The sequence below is a fragment of the Eretmochelys imbricata genome, chromosome 3 (genome assembly GCF_965152235.1).
Source record: "Eretmochelys imbricata isolate rEreImb1 chromosome 3, rEreImb1.hap1, whole genome shotgun sequence".
Lineage (NCBI taxonomy): Eukaryota > Metazoa > Chordata > Testudines > Cheloniidae > Eretmochelys > Eretmochelys imbricata.
Window position 1 is genome coordinate 50,820,285 of NC_135574.1, and position 22,550 is coordinate 50,842,834.

The 22,550-nt window shown below is 36.9% G+C and overlaps 1 protein-coding gene across 7 annotated transcripts in view; it reads left to right on the top strand.

The window, feature by feature from the left end:
- The window catches only part of PHF3 (PHD finger protein 3), a 78,929-nt gene that overhangs the window by 35,102 nt on the left and 21,277 nt on the right, over positions 1-22,550 (top strand). For 4 of the 7 annotated variants that reach the window (XM_077812667.1, XM_077812661.1, XM_077812665.1 and 1 more), the window contains 6 exons: positions 5,294-5,326; positions 10,032-10,353; positions 12,910-13,093; positions 16,381-16,540; positions 16,614-16,770; positions 18,101-18,217. In XM_077812667.1, coding sequence (XP_077668793.1) covers positions 5,294-5,326; positions 10,032-10,353; positions 12,910-13,093; positions 16,381-16,540; positions 16,614-16,770; positions 18,101-18,217 — 973 coding nt within the window. The remainder of the gene's footprint in view (positions 1-5,293; positions 5,327-10,031; positions 10,354-12,909; positions 13,094-16,380; positions 16,541-16,613; positions 16,771-18,100; positions 18,218-22,550) is intronic. The other 3 variants (XM_077812662.1, XM_077812663.1, XM_077812664.1) reach the window with 3 other exon arrangements.

The following is a 22,550-nucleotide window of genomic DNA, read 5'->3' on the forward strand; positions in this document are numbered from 1 at the left end:
AAACTGTAGCAGGATCAGTAATAGCAATTGGAGCCCATGTGTTTCTCCTACTGGGGGTTGTGCCTGTTGACTTTTTTATTAGCAGATCTTCTGGCTAATTACTGGCACCAGAACCTCTCGGCATAGTTTCTATACATAGTATCTCTTCCTCTTACCTCACTACCCTCAGGGGAACCAAGGTATAGCAGCATGCTTTGGATCTACTTTATCTATGAAGTATGGAAGGGGGACAACTTTTGGCATTAGTACTATTGTTTCATTTTGTCTGCTGACTGTATTTTATTGATTCTGTTCAAAGTGATATCTTTGCAGTGTAACAGCTAGAATTTTTTTATAAATAAAAGCCGAAGTTTTTCAGGAACTGAAGTGCTGGTTATGGTGTTCTGCCATGTAGTTGCCCATTTCCACCACATATTTCCTATTTGTTTTCCTTGCTCAGTGTAAACTGTGAGGTTGGATTTCTTTTAATAATACATATCATAATATGTATATGGGGTACACCATGTGTCTGAGTTAATGAGAAACCATAACTTTTTGGATTTCCTAACTTGTTTGATTTTTGCAACAATAATCCTATATTAATGGTAAGGTGTTCCCTCCCAGTTAATAACATATCTTTATGTATGATTGCAGCATTTATATGCGAGGAATTCTTCCTTCCACTTTATGTAAATGCTGTTGTTGAAATGGAGTAGGTTTCTGGATTTTGATCAAGTGAATATGCTTTCTTGGCATTGGCAGAATAGGAGGAGTAATAAAGGGAGAATAGTTCCAAGTTTATTTTTTTCTGAAGGTAATTTGTATGTCTTGCAATTGATATAAGAAACAAAGTTTTTGTTTTTCTTCTTTACGTAGAGCCAGATAAATCCTGGAATCTGCACACAGAAGGAATCCTATATTCATCCCTGTGCTTGCAGAAAACATAAGACCCTACACAGCATTATTTCCTACCCCCCCCCCAGCCCCCCTTCAATTATATTGTTTCCAGCGTCCCTGGCTTTTGCATCAGTGCCTAAGATCTACAGACTTTGGGGCTTGAACTCCCTGCCTTTTTTACAGGCCGGCAAATCCTAACCATATATTACAAATCTGTGGGAAGCTTCACAAGGGAAACATTGCAAACTTTCCTCTCTTCTGGCCCCCTTGAATTTTTCCTTAATGAATCAGGGCTCACCAAATGCCTAGTTAATAAATTAAATTACCTACTGTGTGTTGTTTTTATATAAGGAAAACCTTGATTGGAAGAACTGTTATCATTGTAATGAAATTGCAACATCAGTGCTAGTTTTTAAAAATAATATATCTCTCAATTCTTAATTTTTTTCTAATGACTTTCATTTCCTTTGGTTTGATTGTTATATATTTACTTTTTTTAATCTCTGTTAATGCACTTGGTATTTGATGTTGCAGCGTGTGTTTGGGCAGATTGCTGTGCCCATGCAGAGCCCTATGGAAGTAAGTGGGGTTATGTGCAGCAGTCTGTGTGTAACAAATTGCAGGATCAGGGCTTTAGTTGGATTTTCCTCCCCTTCACTTCAAACTTAAAATAAGTACACATCTTAAGGTTGCACAGGAAGGCAATTTGAAAATGCAGACATTAAGGTTTAGCAAACAACCTAATCTCTGACTTCTTGTGTGTAAATAGTCTATATATGTGGTCTCATAATAGTCCTCAAATAGATTTTTTCGAAAACAGTACAGAAAGCTAGTTTTCTGTCTAGTTTACTTGTGAAGTTGGAAAAATATTTAGGCTTTTAAATTTTTCCTTATGAAATTACACAGTTTTCACTTAAAACAATTGCATCCATTACTGTGTGGAAATAATATTTAAACTATTATTGATACTTTGAGGTTAGGGGATATGAGACACTTAATCCATCCATACATAGTAAAGAAATAGAACGGGTGGCCAAACTGCGGCTTGTGAGCTTCATGCTCTTTTACAGTTAGTGTGGCTTGCAGAGCCCCTCTCATCCCCCCCATTCTCTGCCTACCATACTTCGGGGGGTGGGGGGGCAGGGGAGCTCAGGGCTTCTGCCTTATGTCAAGATGTTGAGGATAGGGGTTTCTGCGAGAGACAACTGATGCCTGCTGAGAGTGGGGAGGGAGGGCACAATTAAAAGGTTCAGCCCCTGCCAACCCCAACATCTTGAGTCATGCCTCCTTTACTCTGTGTCCTCTCCCTGCAGCTCCCAGGTGTTAACTCCCTGTGGAGAGGCAGCAGCAAACAGCTGGGAGTTGCAGGGAGGGGCTGCTTCTTTAGCTCCATGGGGAGAGGCAGCCTCAAAAGCAGCAGCTCTCCCTGCAGGTTCCAGCTGTTTGCTTCTGTGTCTCCCCATGGCCACAGCTCCAGGCTTGCTGAGCCCGGCAGCATCATGTGACCAAGCAGGGCCAGCAAACCCTTTCAAAAAACGGGCGGGGGCATGGGACCCCATGTGCTCCCCCCCCCCCCCCCCCCCGTATCTCCTCTGGCAGCGGGGTGTGCGTGTGTGTCAGGGCTTCAGCCCCACGGGGCATAGCTGCCAGGGCTCAGACCTGAAGTCCCCAGGCCCAGTAGCTGCAGTCCTTTTCTCGAACTTCTGAACATTGTATGCAGCTCAAAGGGTCGGTAAGTTCAGCCATCCCTGAAATAGAATATTTATACACATAATGCAGCACTATAAGGGCTTTTCTCTGAGAGATCATTATGGCAGTAGATCAGAAATTAAGTTCTATGTCCCTGTAGGCAAGGAGGGAGATTAAGACCCTGCAAACACTTTTTAAAATTAAGCATATGTATAAATTTTCAGAATTGGTGCCTAAATAGTTAAATGAATGAGTGTGGTGACCAGAACTTAAAACAAGCATATGACACAAGATATGATTTATATTAATTGAGCTTGAGTATACAAATATTACTCATGTATAGCTATGACTGGAAAATTTATTTAAGTACTATATGATAGTATAATTTAAAAATAGCATTGTAATCTATAATCACAAGGTGGCAGAGTTCTATACTGTACACACTGAAGATTCTGACACTATAATTTTATTTCCTACTGATCTAAACTAACACATATAATGTATGTGCCCATACAAAAAACTAAAGAGACACTATTAAAGTTGGTATCGATAGGCCTACAAAATAAAGGAACATCAATTTGAAAATCAAATTTGTCTGAAATATTTTTTTTGCTGTTTTAGTTACATGTAACACCTAAGGCCCTGATCTTGCCATTGTAGTTCTGCTTGCAGGATTGGTGTCTAAAATTAGTATAATTGAAAAGTTAGAGAATATATTTTTTTCAGTTTCATTACTTTGTGCATTTGACTTCACTTTGTTTAGTTAGGTTCATCATTTTGTTGATAGTCCTGTCTCACACACTATACTTTTTTGTGTGTTGCTCTTGACCCTGCCCTTTCTTCCTTGCTGAAAAGCTCCTGGTAACATTAGACATTCGAAAGGAAAATTTTCTTCTGATTTTTCTTTCTTAAAAAAAAAATAAAAATACAGGTTGTTCTATTGAAACTGGGTGCAAAAATAAATAAATAAATTGACATTGCTCTTTTGCCTTGCTATGAGTGCCATCTAGATTAGATCAGATGATACATTTTTAAAAGCCAGGTTGTTCTTGTTGCTACAAAATCCCTCCCATAGCTAGACTTGCAATAAACAAACCAATGCAGGCACACAGATGCTTTGATAACACGAGAACAATACTAATTTATTTACTGGGGGTCTTCTCGAAAGTAAACTGTCACATTTAGTTTGAATCAGAGCCCACTGAAGTCAGTAGTCTTTCCATTGGCAATAGTTGCTTGTTAGAGTGGAACATGCAGACTCCTCTAAAGCTTCTGTGAATCGGATCTCTGAATGTGTGTGTGCATCAAGGTGATGGTTGACTAAGAGTGCAGTCATTCACGCTTAGTTAATTCTTCACCTAGCTAGATCTCTGTTAATTCAGGAAAAGGTAATTTAAAAATTGATTTCCATCCTGTGTGTCCTGCTGAGCTGTGGAATGTGATACAGATATAACACAACTGAGCCAGTAGTAGACAAATTGTTTCATAAAATAAATATCCCGAAGGTGAACGAATCTTTATACTGATACTATTTTTTTAAAATAGGACTGTTAAAATACTTCTTGAATTATGTACAAATGGAAAATAATTATTAAAGTATGGAGTGCTTTTAAAATATTTTTAGATTATCTAATTACACTTTACTGCTGTTTTTTTTCCTTTTTTCTTTCCAACTAAACCCCCCAATTCTGCAAACATGCATGTGCTTAATTTTATACACCTGACTTGTGTAAATTTTTTGACTTGTGTAAATTTTTATGAGATTGAGGCCTTGTTCCCATTAATAGAAAGTGTGCTGGAATGAAACATGGTTGCAAGATGGCAGTAGTGATATGTTGTCCATTATCTGTTGCTATATACTGCAAATACAAAATGCTAAGCAAATGACTTCCAGTGATGTACTTATTACATTTATTAACTATATCAAATGATGCTGAACACTGACCATTTATTGATCTTCATTTTGACTGATTTATAGAACCCTTTCTGTTTTGAGTGTGTGTGTTTTGTTAATGAGTACAGTTTTCAAAGCAAATAATTTATGAATAAACTGACTTCTGGCTGATGTATTTTTAAACTCTTATTCCTCAATAATTGTCAGCCATTCAGCAATCTGCTTTTGCTTGAACACATTCCATTTGTTATAACTAGTGTTAGAAAAAATACAGCCTGGACATTTTTATCTTTGAAATTAATCATTAAGCATGGGCTTTCCTTCCTCTAAATGAATGTGTATGCCAAGAGATTTGAAAAGATGTGCTAATCCTAAAGGAGATAATAGAAGGTTTTCATTACTCTCAATCTTCTCTTTGTATAATCCAATTCCTTTCTAATATTAGATACTTCAAGTGACTATCTCTTCATCTTGGTATATGGAGACAGGCAGGCATTCCTCTCTAAGGGAAATAAGACATAACTCTTTTTCATACTCAAAGGTTCTATTGAATTAAAGGAGGTCCCTTCCAGGGACATTAATATTTCTATATACCATCAACTATTTTGTGATGATTCTTATATATTACAGAACTTTTCAATTAAAATACAAGAAAGCAGTTCTGACCATTTGGGATGGGATGATTTAGTTGGTGTTGGTCCTGCTTTGAGCAAGGGGTTGGACTAGATGACCTCCTGAGGTCTCTTCCAACCTTAATCTTCTGTGATTCTTCTATGATTTACTCAATGTGTTGGTGTGAATTAATATTTTAAAACATATTTCTTTCTCTTTCAGCTTTACATCTTCCAATCCAGCCTTACAACATGGGTAAAGTCCTCTCACTTCAAACTATGAAGCAGTCTACAGTCAGAATTTTTGGTGTTAATAGTCCAGGATATCAGAACATCTTCAATCACAAGTCTGTGACAACTGTGCAAGAAGAAATCCTTGATCCTTCAAGCCAGGCCTCAACCCTCCTTGACTCCTTTATTAATTTTTGTGCATTGCCTAGCTTCACCATTATCCAACCATAACTCCTATTACCTAAACTAATTTTGTTGTTGCAGATGAACACCCATAATGTGGATAAAGATTAGAAAAGGTCCCATGGAAAATCAAATTATTGCAATTCTGGTGGTCAAATAAGAACCTTTATTCCCTTTCTCTCAACCCTTGTGACCATGTGGGAAATAGCTAGATCATCTACCTGCCAGAGTTGAAATTTCTAGTGAATTTTTTTCTGGATTTGCAAATAAATAAATACATTGAAAAATTAATTTAAAATGAGTAGCAAATTTTAAGACTTTTCTACTCTAGGAAGATAAGGACCTGCAGTTTACCAGTGGTGCAGATTCACTGGTAGAAAGAGTGGAAATTATAGTGTGGGTAGAACACAAATATATTTATTACAATTCCATCTCCTCTGAGTAGGATTAGACAAAACAGTTGTAAATGTAGATTCCTGAGTTACAGCCTCCATAATTGCTACTAAGAGTGGAGAGTTATGAGGTACCAGATTTCCTATTCTGGATACAACCTTATAGCCTTAATTCGTTTATAGGATGCTTTTTTGTGCAATCTTAAATGCAATAAAAGTTGGGTCTTCTCATAAAGTTCCCAAAAAAGCTAATTAAGGATAACTGTGTCACCAGACAGTCATTTCTTTTGATAGTTCACTTCACTCCAAACTAGAGTGAGGTCATCTTTGCTATAACACAAGTACACAACATTCATCCTGATTTGAGAATGCTACAGGTCCTGTCTCTGAAGAGAGAGAGTCTTATTTTGTCTGCACTGATCTGTAACCAATAGAAAATGTACCATTGACAGCATATATTTCTCCAATAAGCCACACATATCTGGGGCTTTGAGCAACAGTCAGTTTCTTCTTTGAAAACTACCTAGGCCCTCAGATGTACTTCATAGTTTAAAATTATCCAGATTAGATATAAAAACAACGAGGAGTCTGGTGGCACCTTAAAGACTAACAGATTTATTTGGGCATAAGCTTTCGTGGATAAAAAACCCACTTCATAAGTGGGATTTTTACCCATGAAGGCTTATGCCCAAATAAATCTGTTAGTCTTTAAGGTGCCACTAGACTACTCGTTTTTGTGGGTACAGACTAACACAGCTACGCCTCTGATACCAGATTAGCTATAGTTAGAGAAATTAAAGATTCACTTGAAACGTCAAACTTGCCTTATTTTCAGTATTATTAAAGAATGGTCTAGGTTTTTCTAGTGTAGATTTCAGACAGGCCAAATCAAAGTTACAACCCTCGTTTTACAGAATAAGCTCTTTCAGGTTAACAAAGCTTCCAGTATTTAAGGTTCTGAAAAATACATTCTTAATCACCTAGCTCTTGGACTATTTAGAACACACCTGTCCACCATTCTACTTTTGAAAATAGGTAACCTGTTAGAACCTCAGAGGACCAGGTCCTGAGTGTCTTAATTCCAGAGTTGAGGTTGCTCAGTACCACTTTATGTTTGGGACCTCGGTATTCCTCCTGGGAAAGGAACAGTGCTGACCACATGTCAGTCCAAATACTATTCAGATATCAGTCTGTGGAGATCCTTTCTCCACTCTTGATCATCTTAATCTGTTCTCTTCATCTAGAAAGTAATTAAAATGTTTGGTTATTAGTGTATCAAAAAACTTAATGGCCATTAGTTGCAGAAAAATTCTCAAAGATAATGGCTATAGTTTCCTTGTTCCTTTAAAAAATCTGAAGTTGTCTGGTCTTGGATTTAACATACCTGCATTTCCATATCAAATTAAAAGATGAGAGTTAAATAGTATCTAAATTTAATTCCACTTCAATGGCCAATCACTGCTGCTAGAAATTACATTCCTTGTTTCCTTCAGATTTTAACCAAAATGAATTAATAGCGCCTTGGTACACCAACAATGGATATAAACATCTTTATTTAAACATGAAGAAAAATTGGCTGTTTGCTTTAAAAACTTTTTTCAACTACAGTGGAAACAGTACATTGTTTTCTTATATGTTGGGGGGAGGGGAAGAGTTTTTATATCCATTTTTGGAGTCCCAATATTTTCTTACATTGAGACAGACGTCTGTTGTCTAAATGGAACATATTCCTGTGGATCATTGAATTGTAAAACAGAAATTCATACTATATATACTCCCATCAGGTGTGTGCCCCATGACTGACAGTAAAGAACAATAATTTTCAGGATTTTAACTTCCCTTCCGTCTCTCTCTGACTCTGAGTATGTTCATGAATATTTTGGTAGTGGTTGTGATGAGGCTGTGAAAAGTGATTAACTCCAAACCTAACCAACTTTCTTCTGAATTTTCCATTGTGCCAGAATGTAGATCTGAAAATACTCCTATCATACTTCTAGAAAGCTTTCAGGAACTTGTAGCTTTTATGATTGGAACTGAACACATCTATGAGTGCTACTTGCTAGCATGTTTTAGGCAAAATATTTGGTCATGAAATAAGTATACACAAACAATGGTGAAAAGATTGCTTTTCTGATTCACAAACCAGATAACTGGATTGTTTCCAACAGGAAAACAGTCATTATGTCAAGTAAAGATGGAATCTCAGAGAAATTAGCTAGTTGGAAGTGATTTTTTCCCCGAAAACTTCTGGACCGAATTCTCTTAAACCACTGTATAACTCCATTGACTTTATTGCTGATTTATACTGGTATAAGAGTGATCAGAACCAAGACAGCCTATTGACTAGCTTCCTACTTTTGGGTCTCAAGTTTCTAGTATTAGACTAATAGGCTTTCAGGTTTTTTGGTCTTTTGAGGTTCCTGTAGTTTCTTACACAGACCAACTGCCAGTGTCTCAGAGCCATCTGGAATGTTTACCTTCAGTTTCTAGGGAATGAGAACCAAAGAATATCTGAACCTCTAAGCATAATTTATGATAGAACTATATTTTTGCAAAGTAGGTGAGTCATCAAGTAGCTTCAGCATCACAACTGAGAGAGTAGGCAGGTGGGTGAATAGGAATCTGGTTCCTTGGGATCTTTTGACAAAAGGGAGTTAGTAGAACTCACTCTTGGGTCTTTCTGGTAAGATCAGATTAGGGTTTGCAAATCATTATATTTAACTTGCTTCTAAAGCACTTGCCATAAAACTATTCGAGCTGATGGTCAGCTTTGCACTGTATTACTTTAAAGTTAGTGTTGTCTTCTATTTAATTAGTAAGAATTGCCTGATCAAGGCGCTCAGCATTAAAGAACCTATCTACACTTATAAGGATATTCTTGTGACCAGTATGGGTTTCTTTGATTCAAAATTTAACTCCATTTTTGTTTTCCAGACTCTTAAAAACAAAATGGAAAAAAGCTCAGAAGGGAAAGATGGCATCAGACATGAGAGCTCTGAAATTTCATGTCAGTTGAATAATGGTCTTTAGAGTTAGCCTGTCTCAATTTTAAGGCAAGGGGTTATTTGATATGGATATATATATATATATATATAAAAAAGGACCGTTAACAGGAATAGTATTTCAAGATGGATACATTCATGTATCAAGTCTCTGCAGTTTAGGGAGAGATTGTTTTCTACATTCTTCAAAAGTAATTTGACTAGAGCATTGCACCTGATGGGCAGAGAATGGAGGACTTCACAATATACCAAAATACTTGCAAAATCATAACCTGTTAGATACCCAGGGTCTTTGCAGACATTAGGAAATGGATGTTGTTAACTTTAGTTAGTTAAAGTTATCTCTGCACACAAAATACAAAAGCAGATCTATGAGAAGACCAAATGAGATGACATGTCAATTTTTAGTTTACATTTCAGGGGTTGAAAAGTTTTCTCAAATGTCCACTGACTTGGGTGAATAAACGTACAAAGTTTTGCAATGTAGTGGAAAAACAGCATGTCCATGAAAATAATGGCCAAACCAGCCGTGCCCCACAAAACTTAGAGGAATAAAGCAAAATGTAACAATTCACTGAAATCAGTCATACTCGCTATTGGTTTATTCTGTCAGATTTTTAATAGCTTGAGGTTTAAGTAGTGGATTTAGTTGAGTTTTGTTCATTGTCAAAATTTTTGAACATTTTCTTTATGCTTTGGCAGCTTATGCTAGTTCCATATTTGGGATGTTGCCTATTGCCAGGTTGGATTCCTTGATGCCAGTGCAGAGAGTAAACTTCTTCTTGTCGGAGCATATTATCTTTTTAAGTCTTATGTTCATCAGTCTTGAGAGCCACCTCTTATTTTTCTATGACTTTTTCTCTAAACTGTATTCCTAAGGAGGACTTCTTTGTCTGTGTGGGGTTACGGGTGGGAATTCATGTTGAGGTTGTGATCTCCTGGACTATTATGCCACGCTTTCTCAGTTTCACATGGGCATATATAACCATGTCGTAAGGCTGGAATAATGGATGTAAAGCTTAAAAAGAAAATAATTTATCAGGTGAGAACAAATTGCTCTATTTTGATAAATTATTTAACAAGTCGGCTATAGTTGATATGAAGTTCTACCTCCCTCTGTGCATTGATTGATGCTATTTTGTTTTATTTTCAGGTTTATGGTAGGCTGTGGTAGGTGTGATGATTGGTTTCATGGTGACTGTGTTGGGTTGAGTCTTTCTCAAGCACAACGAATGGGAGAAGAAGATAAAGAATACGTGTGTGTGAAATGTTGTGCTGAAGAAGACAAAAAAACAGAATCTTGTGATCAAAATATACTGGACACCCAACTTGAAGCATATAGAGAAGATAGAACAATGGAATGCGAAAAACCTGGAATGTCAAAGCAAACTCCCACTGGTAATCCCAGTGTAACAAATGAGAAAGCTAAACAGACAGATGATACAATGAAGCACAAAGTCAAAATTTTTAGACGGGTAAGTCTTATTTAAGATGGTTAAAGTTCCTTAAAAAATATTCTTGACTATTTGAAATATTACAGTATCTATTTCTTTCAATTAAAATAATTCCCCCCAGGTTTATAACTCTTCATAAAACTTCAGTCTAGGCTAAAACTTGTCATGTAATGTTTTGCCATAGGTGTACTGTTCCAATTAGTTCCTTTAAATTGGTGTGGCTGTTTTGAAAAGAGTACTATTGCAAATCTGCTGTTACCTTGGTTTTTTTTGGTATGTGTGCACACATGTAAAAATATGATTTTGCAAACCCTCCCCCGTCTTAATGGTTATTACAGGATAATGGTTATCTTGCATGGCAGCTTCTGGAGATGAGGAAGAGCCAGCTTGCTTCCCTAAAGCAAGCTGGCTCATTAACAGAGATGAAGAGGCAGTATAGTTCTGCAGGAGGGAAAATTCCTGGAGCTGTACTCCCTCCCACAGAGGTTCAGAGCTCTCCCAGGGAATACATGTCCAAAGTTTGGTGGTGGAGGGTGGTATTTCTAAAAAAAAATTCAGTTCATAATAATAAAGATCTTATTTAAATTTCCCTTCCGTTCAATTGCCAACTCCATCTGTCTAAGTACATTTAAAGCCTGTGCACCAAGGCTTTAAACACTTGATCAGAATACTTCATGATCTTTCCTTATACTTTTTGTTTTTTGCATCTGGTGTTCATGGAAATGTCTCGTAAACCAACTTCCCAGTTAACTTTTTTCTGGAGCTAATTAGGTTTAGTCACCTCTCTCAGTGCAGTCATTCTTATATAGATATCTAGAGCTCATGGATTTCACTGCCCTTTGATATAATACTCAATTAAAACGGATGTATTTTTTTTTACCCAAAGATACTATTACCGTCTCCTTGCAAGTCCTGTTTGTTAAACTAGGTCAGATTCCTTACTAGGAATTTGTCTAATGCCAGGTGACATTGTTTAACTGATCACCTCAGAGCTAGTCCCATACTGCTTAGGAGGATCAGTGATGGGTTTGTATGTCATGTTGTATTACTTTGGAGAATTGGGTTAGTGGTTCAGCAAGTATGTAGCCCAGTTTGCTATGTTATACAATGTGCAAATCTTTTAAATGTCAGTGTGACTGTGAGACCAAATGAAAGCAACACTTAAGTTTTGATTGCTTGAGCAATTTAGGGTTTTTTCAGTATTGTGGTTTAAATCATTAATAGCAGAAGGAGAAAAAAGATTTAAATGACTAATTGTCTGTTCTGCCCCTGCCTGCCACCTCGTTCTTAATAATTTATTTTCTGGATCTCATTTTGACCAATCAAAGCCTAATTTTTAAAGCAATGAAATGGCTTAGTTTAATTACAGTTATTCGTATTCTTTATTTTTAGGATATGATTAAAATTATGAATGCGATAGTTAACATTTAGTTAAAAAACCCCAACTCTAACTTATATTCATTGTAATCTGTATTTAGAATTCATCTGAAGATCACCAAAAACAGCACGTAAGATTAACTAAATGGAAATAAAACTGCCTCAACTTTTAATGCATGTCTCATGAATCCTTCTGTGATGCCCATTCTGAAAATATACATTATATATTCCACAAATTACACTGATTTGGTTAGACAAGGTGAGTGAGGTGATATCTTTTATATTTCCTCACCCACCTTGTCTCTCATATTCTGGGACCAAAATGGCTACAACACTACAAATAGCAACTGATTTGGTTTGGTCAGTTTTAAAGATTAGTAACCTTAGTTCTTTAAACAGAAGATTACAAATTCAAATTCAAGTTTTTAACTAGTCTGAATTAAAATGTTTTTAAAATGCTTTTTCCAAGTATATTTGATTTTTTTATTCACCTTTTCTTTTCATAATGTAGCTATTGAGAAAGTTTTGTATATTCTTTATATACCCATCTTCATTTTGTCTACAGTTCACTTGGTGGATTTAAAAAAACAACAAACTTTATTCAACAAAATAATAATAATTAATAATAAACCTCTTTGAGGCCTTCTCCAGGATCTTCAATGGGAATTAGACCTTTTAACATCCCCCTGTACTCATACTAACTGAATTGAAGTCAGTGGGAGTCTTTAAATTGAGATTTAGAGATTACTTTTGTTTTTCCTTTTGAGTAATATTTATTTCCTTTCTAACTAGATCTTGTTTGCTGTGCACATTTGCCAGGTTTATTGCATATGAGTTACTTTGGTGAAGGTGTAATCTATCTGCACATATGATATACTTTAAAAATTTTAAACAGTTAACTGATAAAATACAGCTGCTTTCAACAAGGAACTTACTGCATGTTCTCTGGAATGCAGCTTTGGTAATACAGCACAAGACCAAAGAACCCAATTTTTGAAGTAATGGTTAAATGCTGCTTCATGGTAAATTGTGACATCTTTTTCAATAGCTTTTTAAGGAGCATGTCTTTATATCATCTCAGTTTGAGACTTTTATTATACAACATTTTTATTTTTAAAAACTACTTTGGGAAAGATTTGTAGCAGTTTAGTTCATTTTCACATTTGTTACCAGACTAATATGTTAAAGTATTTGTTTCAGGAATCAGGTGATGTGAGGAATTTGTCAGAATGCAGAGATTCTGATATTAAAAAAGGCCAGGTTCCTATTCGGAAAATGGGACAAACAGTTACACTTCCTCGTCGATGCTCTGAAGAGAAAAGTGAAAAAATAAATAAAGATTCTCTTAGTGTTTCTTGCTCAAGTGAAAAGACTGCAAAATCAGGTAATAAGACTCAAAAGCAACTATAGTTCATGTGTGAATACAGCAAGACATGAAAGTTCTACGTATAGCAGTGCTTCTTAAATTTGGGGGCATGGAATACTTGCTTGTGGTCTGCAGAAAGCAGGCTGCTCACATGGTGCTGAATCTTTCGTTTTTTGCTTCTTTTAATGTTCTTTACCAGTTGAAAATGAAAAACTTTCCTAATGTTACTCTTCCATTTAAGCAGCTTCTATAATTGCTGCGCGAGTATTATATGATTGTGAATGGAAGGAGAGGTGGTCTGTGCTATCAAGAATGGGAGAGAAATGCTCACAATCTACAAAGTTTGTTCTACACTGAAAAATATTAAGAATCTCTGCTCTAGAAAAATATGAAATACTATGTGTATGACTTTACATGTTATGGTTGTTGTAGGATATAATATTTACTTTGAATTTCTTTATTCTTCTGCATTGAAAATATCACCTGGCTCCCTTGCTCCAAATTTCATTGGAAAAAGTGGGGAGGAGGAGGAGTGTTCTTATCCAAACTTCCCATATTTAAATTACAATTTATGTGCTGAATAGCACCAGTAAAGTTTAAAAATTCTTCCTTCCTAATCCCTGAGAAATCCTTATAATTCTTGGTTTGCTAAAAACGTCAGCTTGCAGGATTCTTCGACATCCTTGGTACCATGAATTGCAGGGATAAGAATGAGACTTCTGGTAGGTGTGATATCACTGATATATTCTGGAATACTTCCAGTGAATCAGGAAGTAGCAAGAGGATTTTAAAGTAAAGAAAGGAAAAAAAATATTAAATTGTTAAATTATATTTCTAAGATGAATTCCTCTAACATAGGAATTATTGGTGAGGTCATTTAGCACATAAATGGTTAAACATAGACCTTTTTAGGTTGGCAGTTAGACCCAGATTTTTAAAAGGTATTTTGGTGTTGCTGTGCTCAGCATTGCAGTGCCTAAGTCTCATTTTCAGGAGGTATTTAGACACTTAGAAGCTTAAATTCCATTAGCAGTGATTTAGGCACTTAAGAGACCTTTTGAAAAATGAGACTTAGGCTCCTAAATCAGTTGGTTTTGCAATGCTGAGCACAGCAATGCATAAATACCTTTATAAAGCTGATCCTTAATCTTTAACTGGCCATTAATTCAGGTTTTTTTTTTTTTCCTCCTGGATTATACAAGCTTGTAGCATTGTCTGTTCTTAAAATGGCTTGACACTTTCCATTATAGGACCGGGTTTTCAGTTCCATATTTCTCCCAAACTTCATGCAGAAATTTTTCCATGGTGCCTGCCTCAGTCTGAATTATTTAACTTTCAGCAAAAATAGTTCAGTCATATTTTGGTAAAGGAGATTAGAGGTTTTAAAAAAAGTGTGTGTGTGTGTGTGTGTGTGAAATCTTTTGACTGTTTTGCTGAGAAGCTCTAGTGCCTTCATGCTTTGGAGCTGGGACTTGAAATTTGGTAGGCAAGTTGCCATTGTGTCATGGATGTGTCAGTTTTGAAAAAATATAAAAATAAGTCTGTGATTTGACCAGGAGTCAGGTAGCAAGTTGGGGGAGCTGAGGACACAACCACGGAGTACTCTTAATGGTTAGATCTGGGGTTGTCTCCATAATTACCTAAAAAGGACATACTAAGTATCTTATGAATATGACTCATTAATATATGTAAAATGTTTTGAAATCCTAGAAAGTGCTGCTAAAAAAAAGTATTGTAACTGTTACAAAAACACATGCAACTAGTTCTTCAGTTCTGAATTGTTGATCACTTATCTGAAAAATGAAACTGAAAACTAATAGTTTTTATTCTTTTTCTCATAAATTCTTACATGGAAAAGACTGCCAATTTAATTTATTGTTGCTTTTTGAAATTTCATATGCTTAGAAACATAAATAACCTACGAGTTGTATAATTAAAAGGATCACAACTGAAAATTTTTCCACCATGCTGGAGGTGCAATTTAATTGAAAAATGATGTAATTTGTGACAGTAGGTTTAAAGACGCTTAGTATAAGAAAGTGTTTATAATCTTCCGTGCTTCTGTCATACAGGTTTAACAGCGGGAAGAAATTTAGGGCTAATGGGCTTAGAAATGTCAATTTCAATGGGAAAGTTTAGTTTAGATTAAAATTAAATTTATGCACAGATAAGTGCTTTCCACTATGTTAATTTTCAGTTTACTTCACTGAACAATTAAATGTGCATTTTTAGACAGATTCATAGAGCTGAACATCTGAATAAAGTCAAACTAATAAAAGCTGGCCTATTTTCTTTTCGGTTGGCTACATGTGGAAGAAAAAATCCATAAAACAACGGACTACAGAATCCTGGGAATATTTTTGTTTAATCAAAAGTGACAGTAACTGAGAGCTGTTGTTCTAGAAGTCTTTAGAAAATTTTCTTGTGATTCTGATAATGTACATGGTTTCTTAAAATAATTACATTTTAAGGACATTTTTTTCAGTACACTTTATATATGAAAGGAATGAACATGTGTGTGTTCTATATAAAAATTAATACAATTTGTTTTTCTAGATAGTAAAGTTGATACTTTAAAATAAATAGTTTCTCGTTATTGCACACTATTCTCCTTTGAACATAAGGCAAAGGCATGTCTGATGTAGATTCATTGCTGTAAATTAATATACTTAATAACATCAGTTCTTTTTTGATCATCTTTCAAAAATACTGATAGGCATTTCAACAGTACAATACAGAAATTGCATTATTAGAACAGACCTGCAGTAGTTGATTTAACAAATACCCAAAACACAACAGGGAACTAACTGTATTTTCTGCTCTTGTTTAGTAATGTCATTAAGTCTTTGAAGGGGTGAGATGGTTTAAAACTCTTTACAAAGACATTCTTTCTCCAAACATTTGTTTGGGTGTTGGTGTTAAATAGAAACCAACAGCTGCCCCCAGAGTTTTAAGACAGTCTGAATAAAACGTAAAGATCTTTCCATTAATTTGCTGGTTATCCCTAATGTTCTTGGATAGATAAGATCTGAATTTCCTGTGTTTTAAAAATAAGTAGAAACACCCCTTATCCCTCAATATTTATTTTTTGTAAAGAAACCTTTTAAGCTTTATCCATACAATTTAAAATATGGATCACAAATATATTGTCTACTCTTTTTAGGTCACCTTTATGTAGGTTTTTTTTGTTTACTGTTCAGGCCCTTGTTTGTTGGTTTTTTTAATGTAAAAAAACAAAAACAAACAGATGTAAGCGACTGTAAAATTGTCTTTAAGATTTTAATTTTTAGCATATTTTGATTTAGGTGTTCACGAGAAACAAGAATTCAAGAAAAAGAAAACTGAGAAAGTGGGAGCAACTGGTAATATACCTCCACCAGCTGTGCCAGCTTCCAAACCTTCTGCTGATCAGATAAGACAAAGTGTCAGGCAGTCTCTTAAAGAAATTTTGATGAAAAGGTATAGGTACGTTACCAAATGAATTGTCTGTTTTCGTATATAGTTATTTATTTTAAAAAATTCTATACTCTTCTTTCAGACTTACAGATTCCAGTTTGAAGATTCCTGAGGAAAGAGCAGCAAAAGTTGCCACAAGGATTGAAAAAGAACTGTTTTCTTTTTTTCGGGACACAGATTCTAAATATAAGAACAAATACAGAAGTTTGATGTTCAATCTAAAGGATCCCAAAAATAATGTATGTGTTCTTCATCTATAGTTCTTTCACAGAAAGAAATCCTTTAGCTGATTAAGTGTTTCGTATCCTGGTCTCCACCTTCTTTTTCCTATCTCTTATTCTATAGAAGTCATCTCCTTCCATTTTTCTCCATATTCTTTCCTCCTTTTCCTATTCAGTTAAGACCTTTGAGTCTCCAGTGTCCACATTTCTTCATGACTCCTTGCCCATCCTGCCATATTCCTTCCATTGTCCAACCCTTGTAGCCTGTTTCTCTCCTTTCACTGTCTGTCTTTCAGCCACTGCTTTCCACATAACCCCATTTCACACATGTCCACTTTCAGTTCTGTCCAGCAGCCTATCCTTCCATTTCACCTTTATTCCATTCATTTCAGAATTATCAATCCCCTAATCAGTCTCCACACCTCTACTATAATAACATTTTCGTGTGAAGACATTCCATTAGGCTGCATCATCTCCTTTCCCTCCCACCCACTACTGGTCATCATTCTTTTTGTCCTCAAGGTCAGGATTTTTAACAAGAAAATTGTGCTGGTTCATGGAACTCTATCCGTTGCTCTGTTCTTGACCATTTTCTGTTTCACCATTCTCGTATGTCCTCCGTAACTACGTATCCTTGTCTTGGTACATAGATTACTATATAAGTTCAATGCAGGTTAGTTGAAAGATGCAAACTTGAGCTCACTGTTCGCTGGGTAATACACAAAGTTCTACAGATCCTCCTTCTGGAGTACAAAGAACTAGTTTTTCTTGTCTGTTTTACACGTCTACCCAAGTGGATCACACCCATTTAATTTAAATGATTTAAATTGGAATAAAAACTGTGTACAGACTAGCCTCTATAGTTCTTCCTCCAACCCTTTTTCTGCTGAGTACTGTATGGAATTTGCTACATTCTTTTTAAAGATCTGAAAAAATATCTTTTATGAAATCACTGATGCATTAGGTCTAAGCTAATTTTCCTTTTGAACATCATCTTATGTGTTTCCGTAATTGTAAATGTGAAATGTTTAAAGAAAAAAAGTTTAACCAATTTCTGGCTTTGTTGTGGGGAAAACAATTAATGGCCTACAGAATTGTTTCCCTCTACAAAACCCATTAATGTTTTTCACAGTAATACCTCTTAAGGTCTGAAATAGCTGTAAAGTAATATGTATTCCCAGGAATAATGGGTTATAGATAAGAATGTATGGTGCTGGCATTAAGTATAGAATATATTCCCAAAGGTTATTCTGCGACTCTAGTTGTTTTAATTTGCTGCTTATTGATTTGTTGTTAGAAATCAACTTTTTTTTTTAACAGCACTAGTTAATGTTTATCCTTCTTCCAGATATTATTTAAGAGAGTACTGAAAGGAGAGGTTACCCCTGATCATCTCATAAGAATGAGCCCAGAAGAGCTGGCTTCTAAAGAGCTAGCTGCTTGGAGACAAAGAGAAAACAGACACGTAAGATTTGTCAACTACAGTTGTAGAGTGAGATGTGTAGAATGAGATCTTTCAACTTTATTTGGTTTTCAAGTTACCTGTACACTTTCAGAAATTCAAAATACTTATTGAAAAAAATCCTATTGGATAGGACTTGACTTGGCTGAGGAGAGGAAGGAAGGGCGGAGACTGTACTCCCATCCACTAAGCCCAGAGAAGTGAATGTAGTAACTATTACATTCAAAGGTGTATTTGAAAAGAAGAGTGAAGAGCTGGATTATGGGATCATTTGAGTCATTTTGTGGTGAGAAGGGTTTAAAGTAGGTGAACCAACTATTTGATACTGATTGGCAGTCCAAGAAGCCCACAGTCTCACCTAGTGAGAGTTGCAGACAGTTGCTGCTTTGAAAGGGAAGATGAGTTGGTAAGCAGGGTTCACTGAACTTTAGTGTCAGTGAAGTAAGGGGGTAGCTTCTGCATCCAAACCAGGAGTCGTATATTTTCCCCTTCCTGGTACAGATGCTTCTACTCCTCTCCTTCTGTTCTGTCTTAAGATTGATTTCTTCCTCTGCACCACTGTTCCCTCTAAGCATGTGTATGCGTGCACAGATCCTAAACCCCGCACACATGGCGAAACACTGCTCGCACAAAGATTTGCACAGAAGAAATTTTTTGCGCACACAGCCTGTCAAAAATTAGAGGGAACATTGCTCCTCACCCTCATACAGTAGCAAGATTCTGGAGTTACCCTCACAGTTATACAGATTTCCTCATGAGGGGAGACACTTTTCATATCTGACAATCCTAGCCTAGCAGCTTGGGTGTCTGTTATTGATGTCTGACACACAACTGATATCAGAGCAGTACCCTGCACCGACAAAAATGTAAGTAGAGGCTAAAAATCTGACTTCTCAGTTTTGAGAGAATGATCTAAAGTGAAGGAATTTCTTCAAATTATAGGGAGTTTGATAGTTTAGTGTGAAAAGCATTGGTAATCTGAAAATAGACATCCACATTTAAGCCTCTTGCAGCTATATTACTCTGGCCATAGGTTGAAAATGAGATTACAGATGGTCATATTTTATTGGGAAGAAACCTAAGTTTCCTCTAAGTGGTGCGGCTGCCTATTAAACGCCACGCAGGTGCTCAGGGCTGCGGTGGGGAGCGATGCCCCTTCCTCGGGCCGCCCGCCCAGCCTCATGGCTCAGCATTCTACTTCACTTGTGCTGCAACCCAGTGGCCGCAGCGCTGCTCCTCTCCAGGCCCTCCCCACCCCGCTCCTTTCCGCCCCCTCCCCTGCTCCTCTCAGCCAGCTGCTTGGAAGGGGGGGAAGGTGAGGAATGGAGCCCACAGCTGCTGTCTCTCCTCTGGGCCACTGGTGAGGGCTCACCCAGGGAGCACAAAGCAGCAGACTGTCTCTGGCGGCCTGGATTGCGGATGGACCTGTCACGGCCTGGGAAGAGGTGCCCCTCCCCTGGCCCCAGCCCAGCCCCCCATGGACCTGCTGTGGATGGGGAAGAGGTGCCCCTCCCCCAGTCCCAGTCCAATCCCCCCAGACCTCCATATTGGTGCACATAACAGAATTAATTCTGCACATGTGTGGGAAAAATTAGAGGGAACACTGCAAGACACATTATTTTTTTTTAATTTCCTAATTGAGTTTGAGGCTCTGTTTGTGTGGATACTACCTTGAAAATCTAATTGGATAAACAAAATTGTCTGCCATTGTTGGAATTACTCTTTATGCAAGGTTTTACCACTACCCAAATGTAACCATAAATTCCTTTATTAAATCCAAGACCAAATGATATTTATACAGTTGCTTTAAAAGTTACTAATTGTCTGAATAATAAACAATTTACTGCATCCAAACAGTAACAAAACGTAAACATTTGATCAAGTTACTAACCAAGACTAAACCCAGGAGTGCTTAGACCTATGTTGGACAGCTCCAACTTAATCAGGCAGGTATTAGCAATGAACCTTCTAAGAGTTCATCCTTTTTTATCCTTTAACAAACAAATGATGTCATATTCTGTTGCTGACTTAGGTAAAAATCAGATTTTGGCCAATTTGCAGTCAGGATTAGTTCAACATGCACAATCTTATTAACTATCTTTAATAATTGGGGCCTCTACTTCCTTCTATCTTATCAGTTATCTTTCTGGTCCAGTTTTTCCAAATAAGCCATTTTTTTCCCAAGGCCTTCCTACGAGTTCTAACAAACTTGAACTATAAAACAACTGGGTCTAAATGAACTGTTACCACTCAAAGAGATCTTGGAATCATTGTGGATAGTTCTCTGAAAATATGATCTAAGTGAAATAATTTTCACTCAGTATGCAGTGGCTGTCAAAAAACAAAACAAAACCTAACAATGTTGGGAATTATTAAGAAAGGGATACATAAAGAAGACAGAAAATATCATATTGTCTCTATATAAATCCATGGTGTGCTCACATCTTGAATACAGTATGCAGATGTGTTTGCTCCATCTAAAAAAGATATATTGGAATTAGAAAAGGTTCAGAAAAGGGCAACAAAAATGATTTAGGGTTATGGAACAACTTCCATATGAGGAGAGATTAATAAGACTGGGACTTTTCAGCTTGGAAAAGAGATGACTAAGGGGGTGGATATGATAGAGGCATACAAAATCATGACTGGTGTGGAGAAAGTAAATAAGGAAGTGTTGTTATTTACTCCTTCTCATAATTTCATTTTGGGACCCCTATTCCTTGTGTTAATAGGCAGCAGGTTTAAAACAAAAAAAAGTATTTCTTCATACGACGCACTGTCAACCTGTGGAACTCTTTGCCAGAGGATATTGTGAAGGCCAAGACTATAACAGCGTTTTAAAAAAAAAAAAAACTAGCGAAGTTCATGGAGGATAGGTCCATCAATGGCTATTAGCCAGGATCACCAGGGACGGTGTCCCTAGCCTCTGTTTGCCAGAAGCTGGGAATGGGCAGCAGGAGACAGATCACTTGATGATTACCTGTTCTGTTCATTCTCTCTGAAGCATCTGCCATTGCCTACAGTTGGAAGACAGGATACTGGGCTAGATGGACCCAGTGTGGCCATTCTTGAATTCTTATGACCTACAGAACTATGTATTTTTTTCTTTTTAATTTAATGTAAGCCTTTATATCGTACAGCTAAGACTACAATTTAGTCATAGAGGTTGTGGGGCTCCTGGGCGGTAAGGAAATTCCCGGGTGGCAGCGGTGGCACCCCCAAGCTCTCTGCTGCAGCAGGTCCCCGGAGTTGCAGGTGATGGGGGTACCCTGCAATTTGCAGCCCCCACAGGCAGCAGGGGACCCCTGGAGCTGCAGGTGGCAGGTTTACCTTGCAGCCCTCAGCTGCTGCAGGGGGCTTCTAGCCCCTGCACAGCTGCCCCCCTTCAGACGGTGTAGGGATCCGTAGATCCTTAGTTTGTCCAGAATATTTTTAGTAAAAGTCAGGGACAGGTCATGGGCAAAAAAGGAAAAATTCACGGAAGTCGTGACCTTTCCCTGACTTTTACTAAAAATATCCTGGACAAAATCTTAGCCTTACCTACAGCTCCTGACAAATCTGAAGCAGTTGGAGTAACTTAAACTGCTGAGTTCAGTATCACTACATCATTTTACACCAGCTGAAGATGTGGGTCCCCATAGTATTTGTTGTAAAGTTGTAAAACAGTTTTGCATGTATGTGAATCCAGATAAACTTGGCCCTCATGAGTTAAATCATTAGCTGGATAATTTGTACTGTTGCTTGCATTCTAGGCACTTGTGATATGGAATGCATCTTCTTGTAATTGTGGTAACTCCTCCTGATTCTCTGGCTGGTTGGTCATGAAACTCTGATGCCTATAGTCAGTCTTTCACGACAGGGTTCACAGCTGGCAGTGGATTTATCATGAATAGTCTGTGGAGAATGCTGAGAATTTAATCTTAATACAGAGAGCAAATGTTGTGTTGAATAGGCAGTTTTGTGAGCACAGGATTTTTGTAACTGATATATGCCACCTGAGTGAACCCATAGTAAGGTTGGCAGGTACATAAGTTAAACAGTGTAAATTGACTTATACCCTTAGGTTAGTAGCGGTCTCAGATATAATCAAACTTTGATCACCTGACATCTCAATTTTTAAAATCTCTCTTCTTCACAGTAAACTGAATGATACTCAGGTTCCTGTGTTTGATTGTGACTGCAAAACCCATCCCCTGCTGTAGAATTGTGCACCAGAATCTAAGATTTCATTTTAAAAAAAGTTTCTGGTCTACATGATTGTGAAGAAAATGTGCCAGCTCAGAATTGGTGTAAGCCAATTAAGTGCTGTTTGGCTGAGTTTGCAGCCACAATGAAA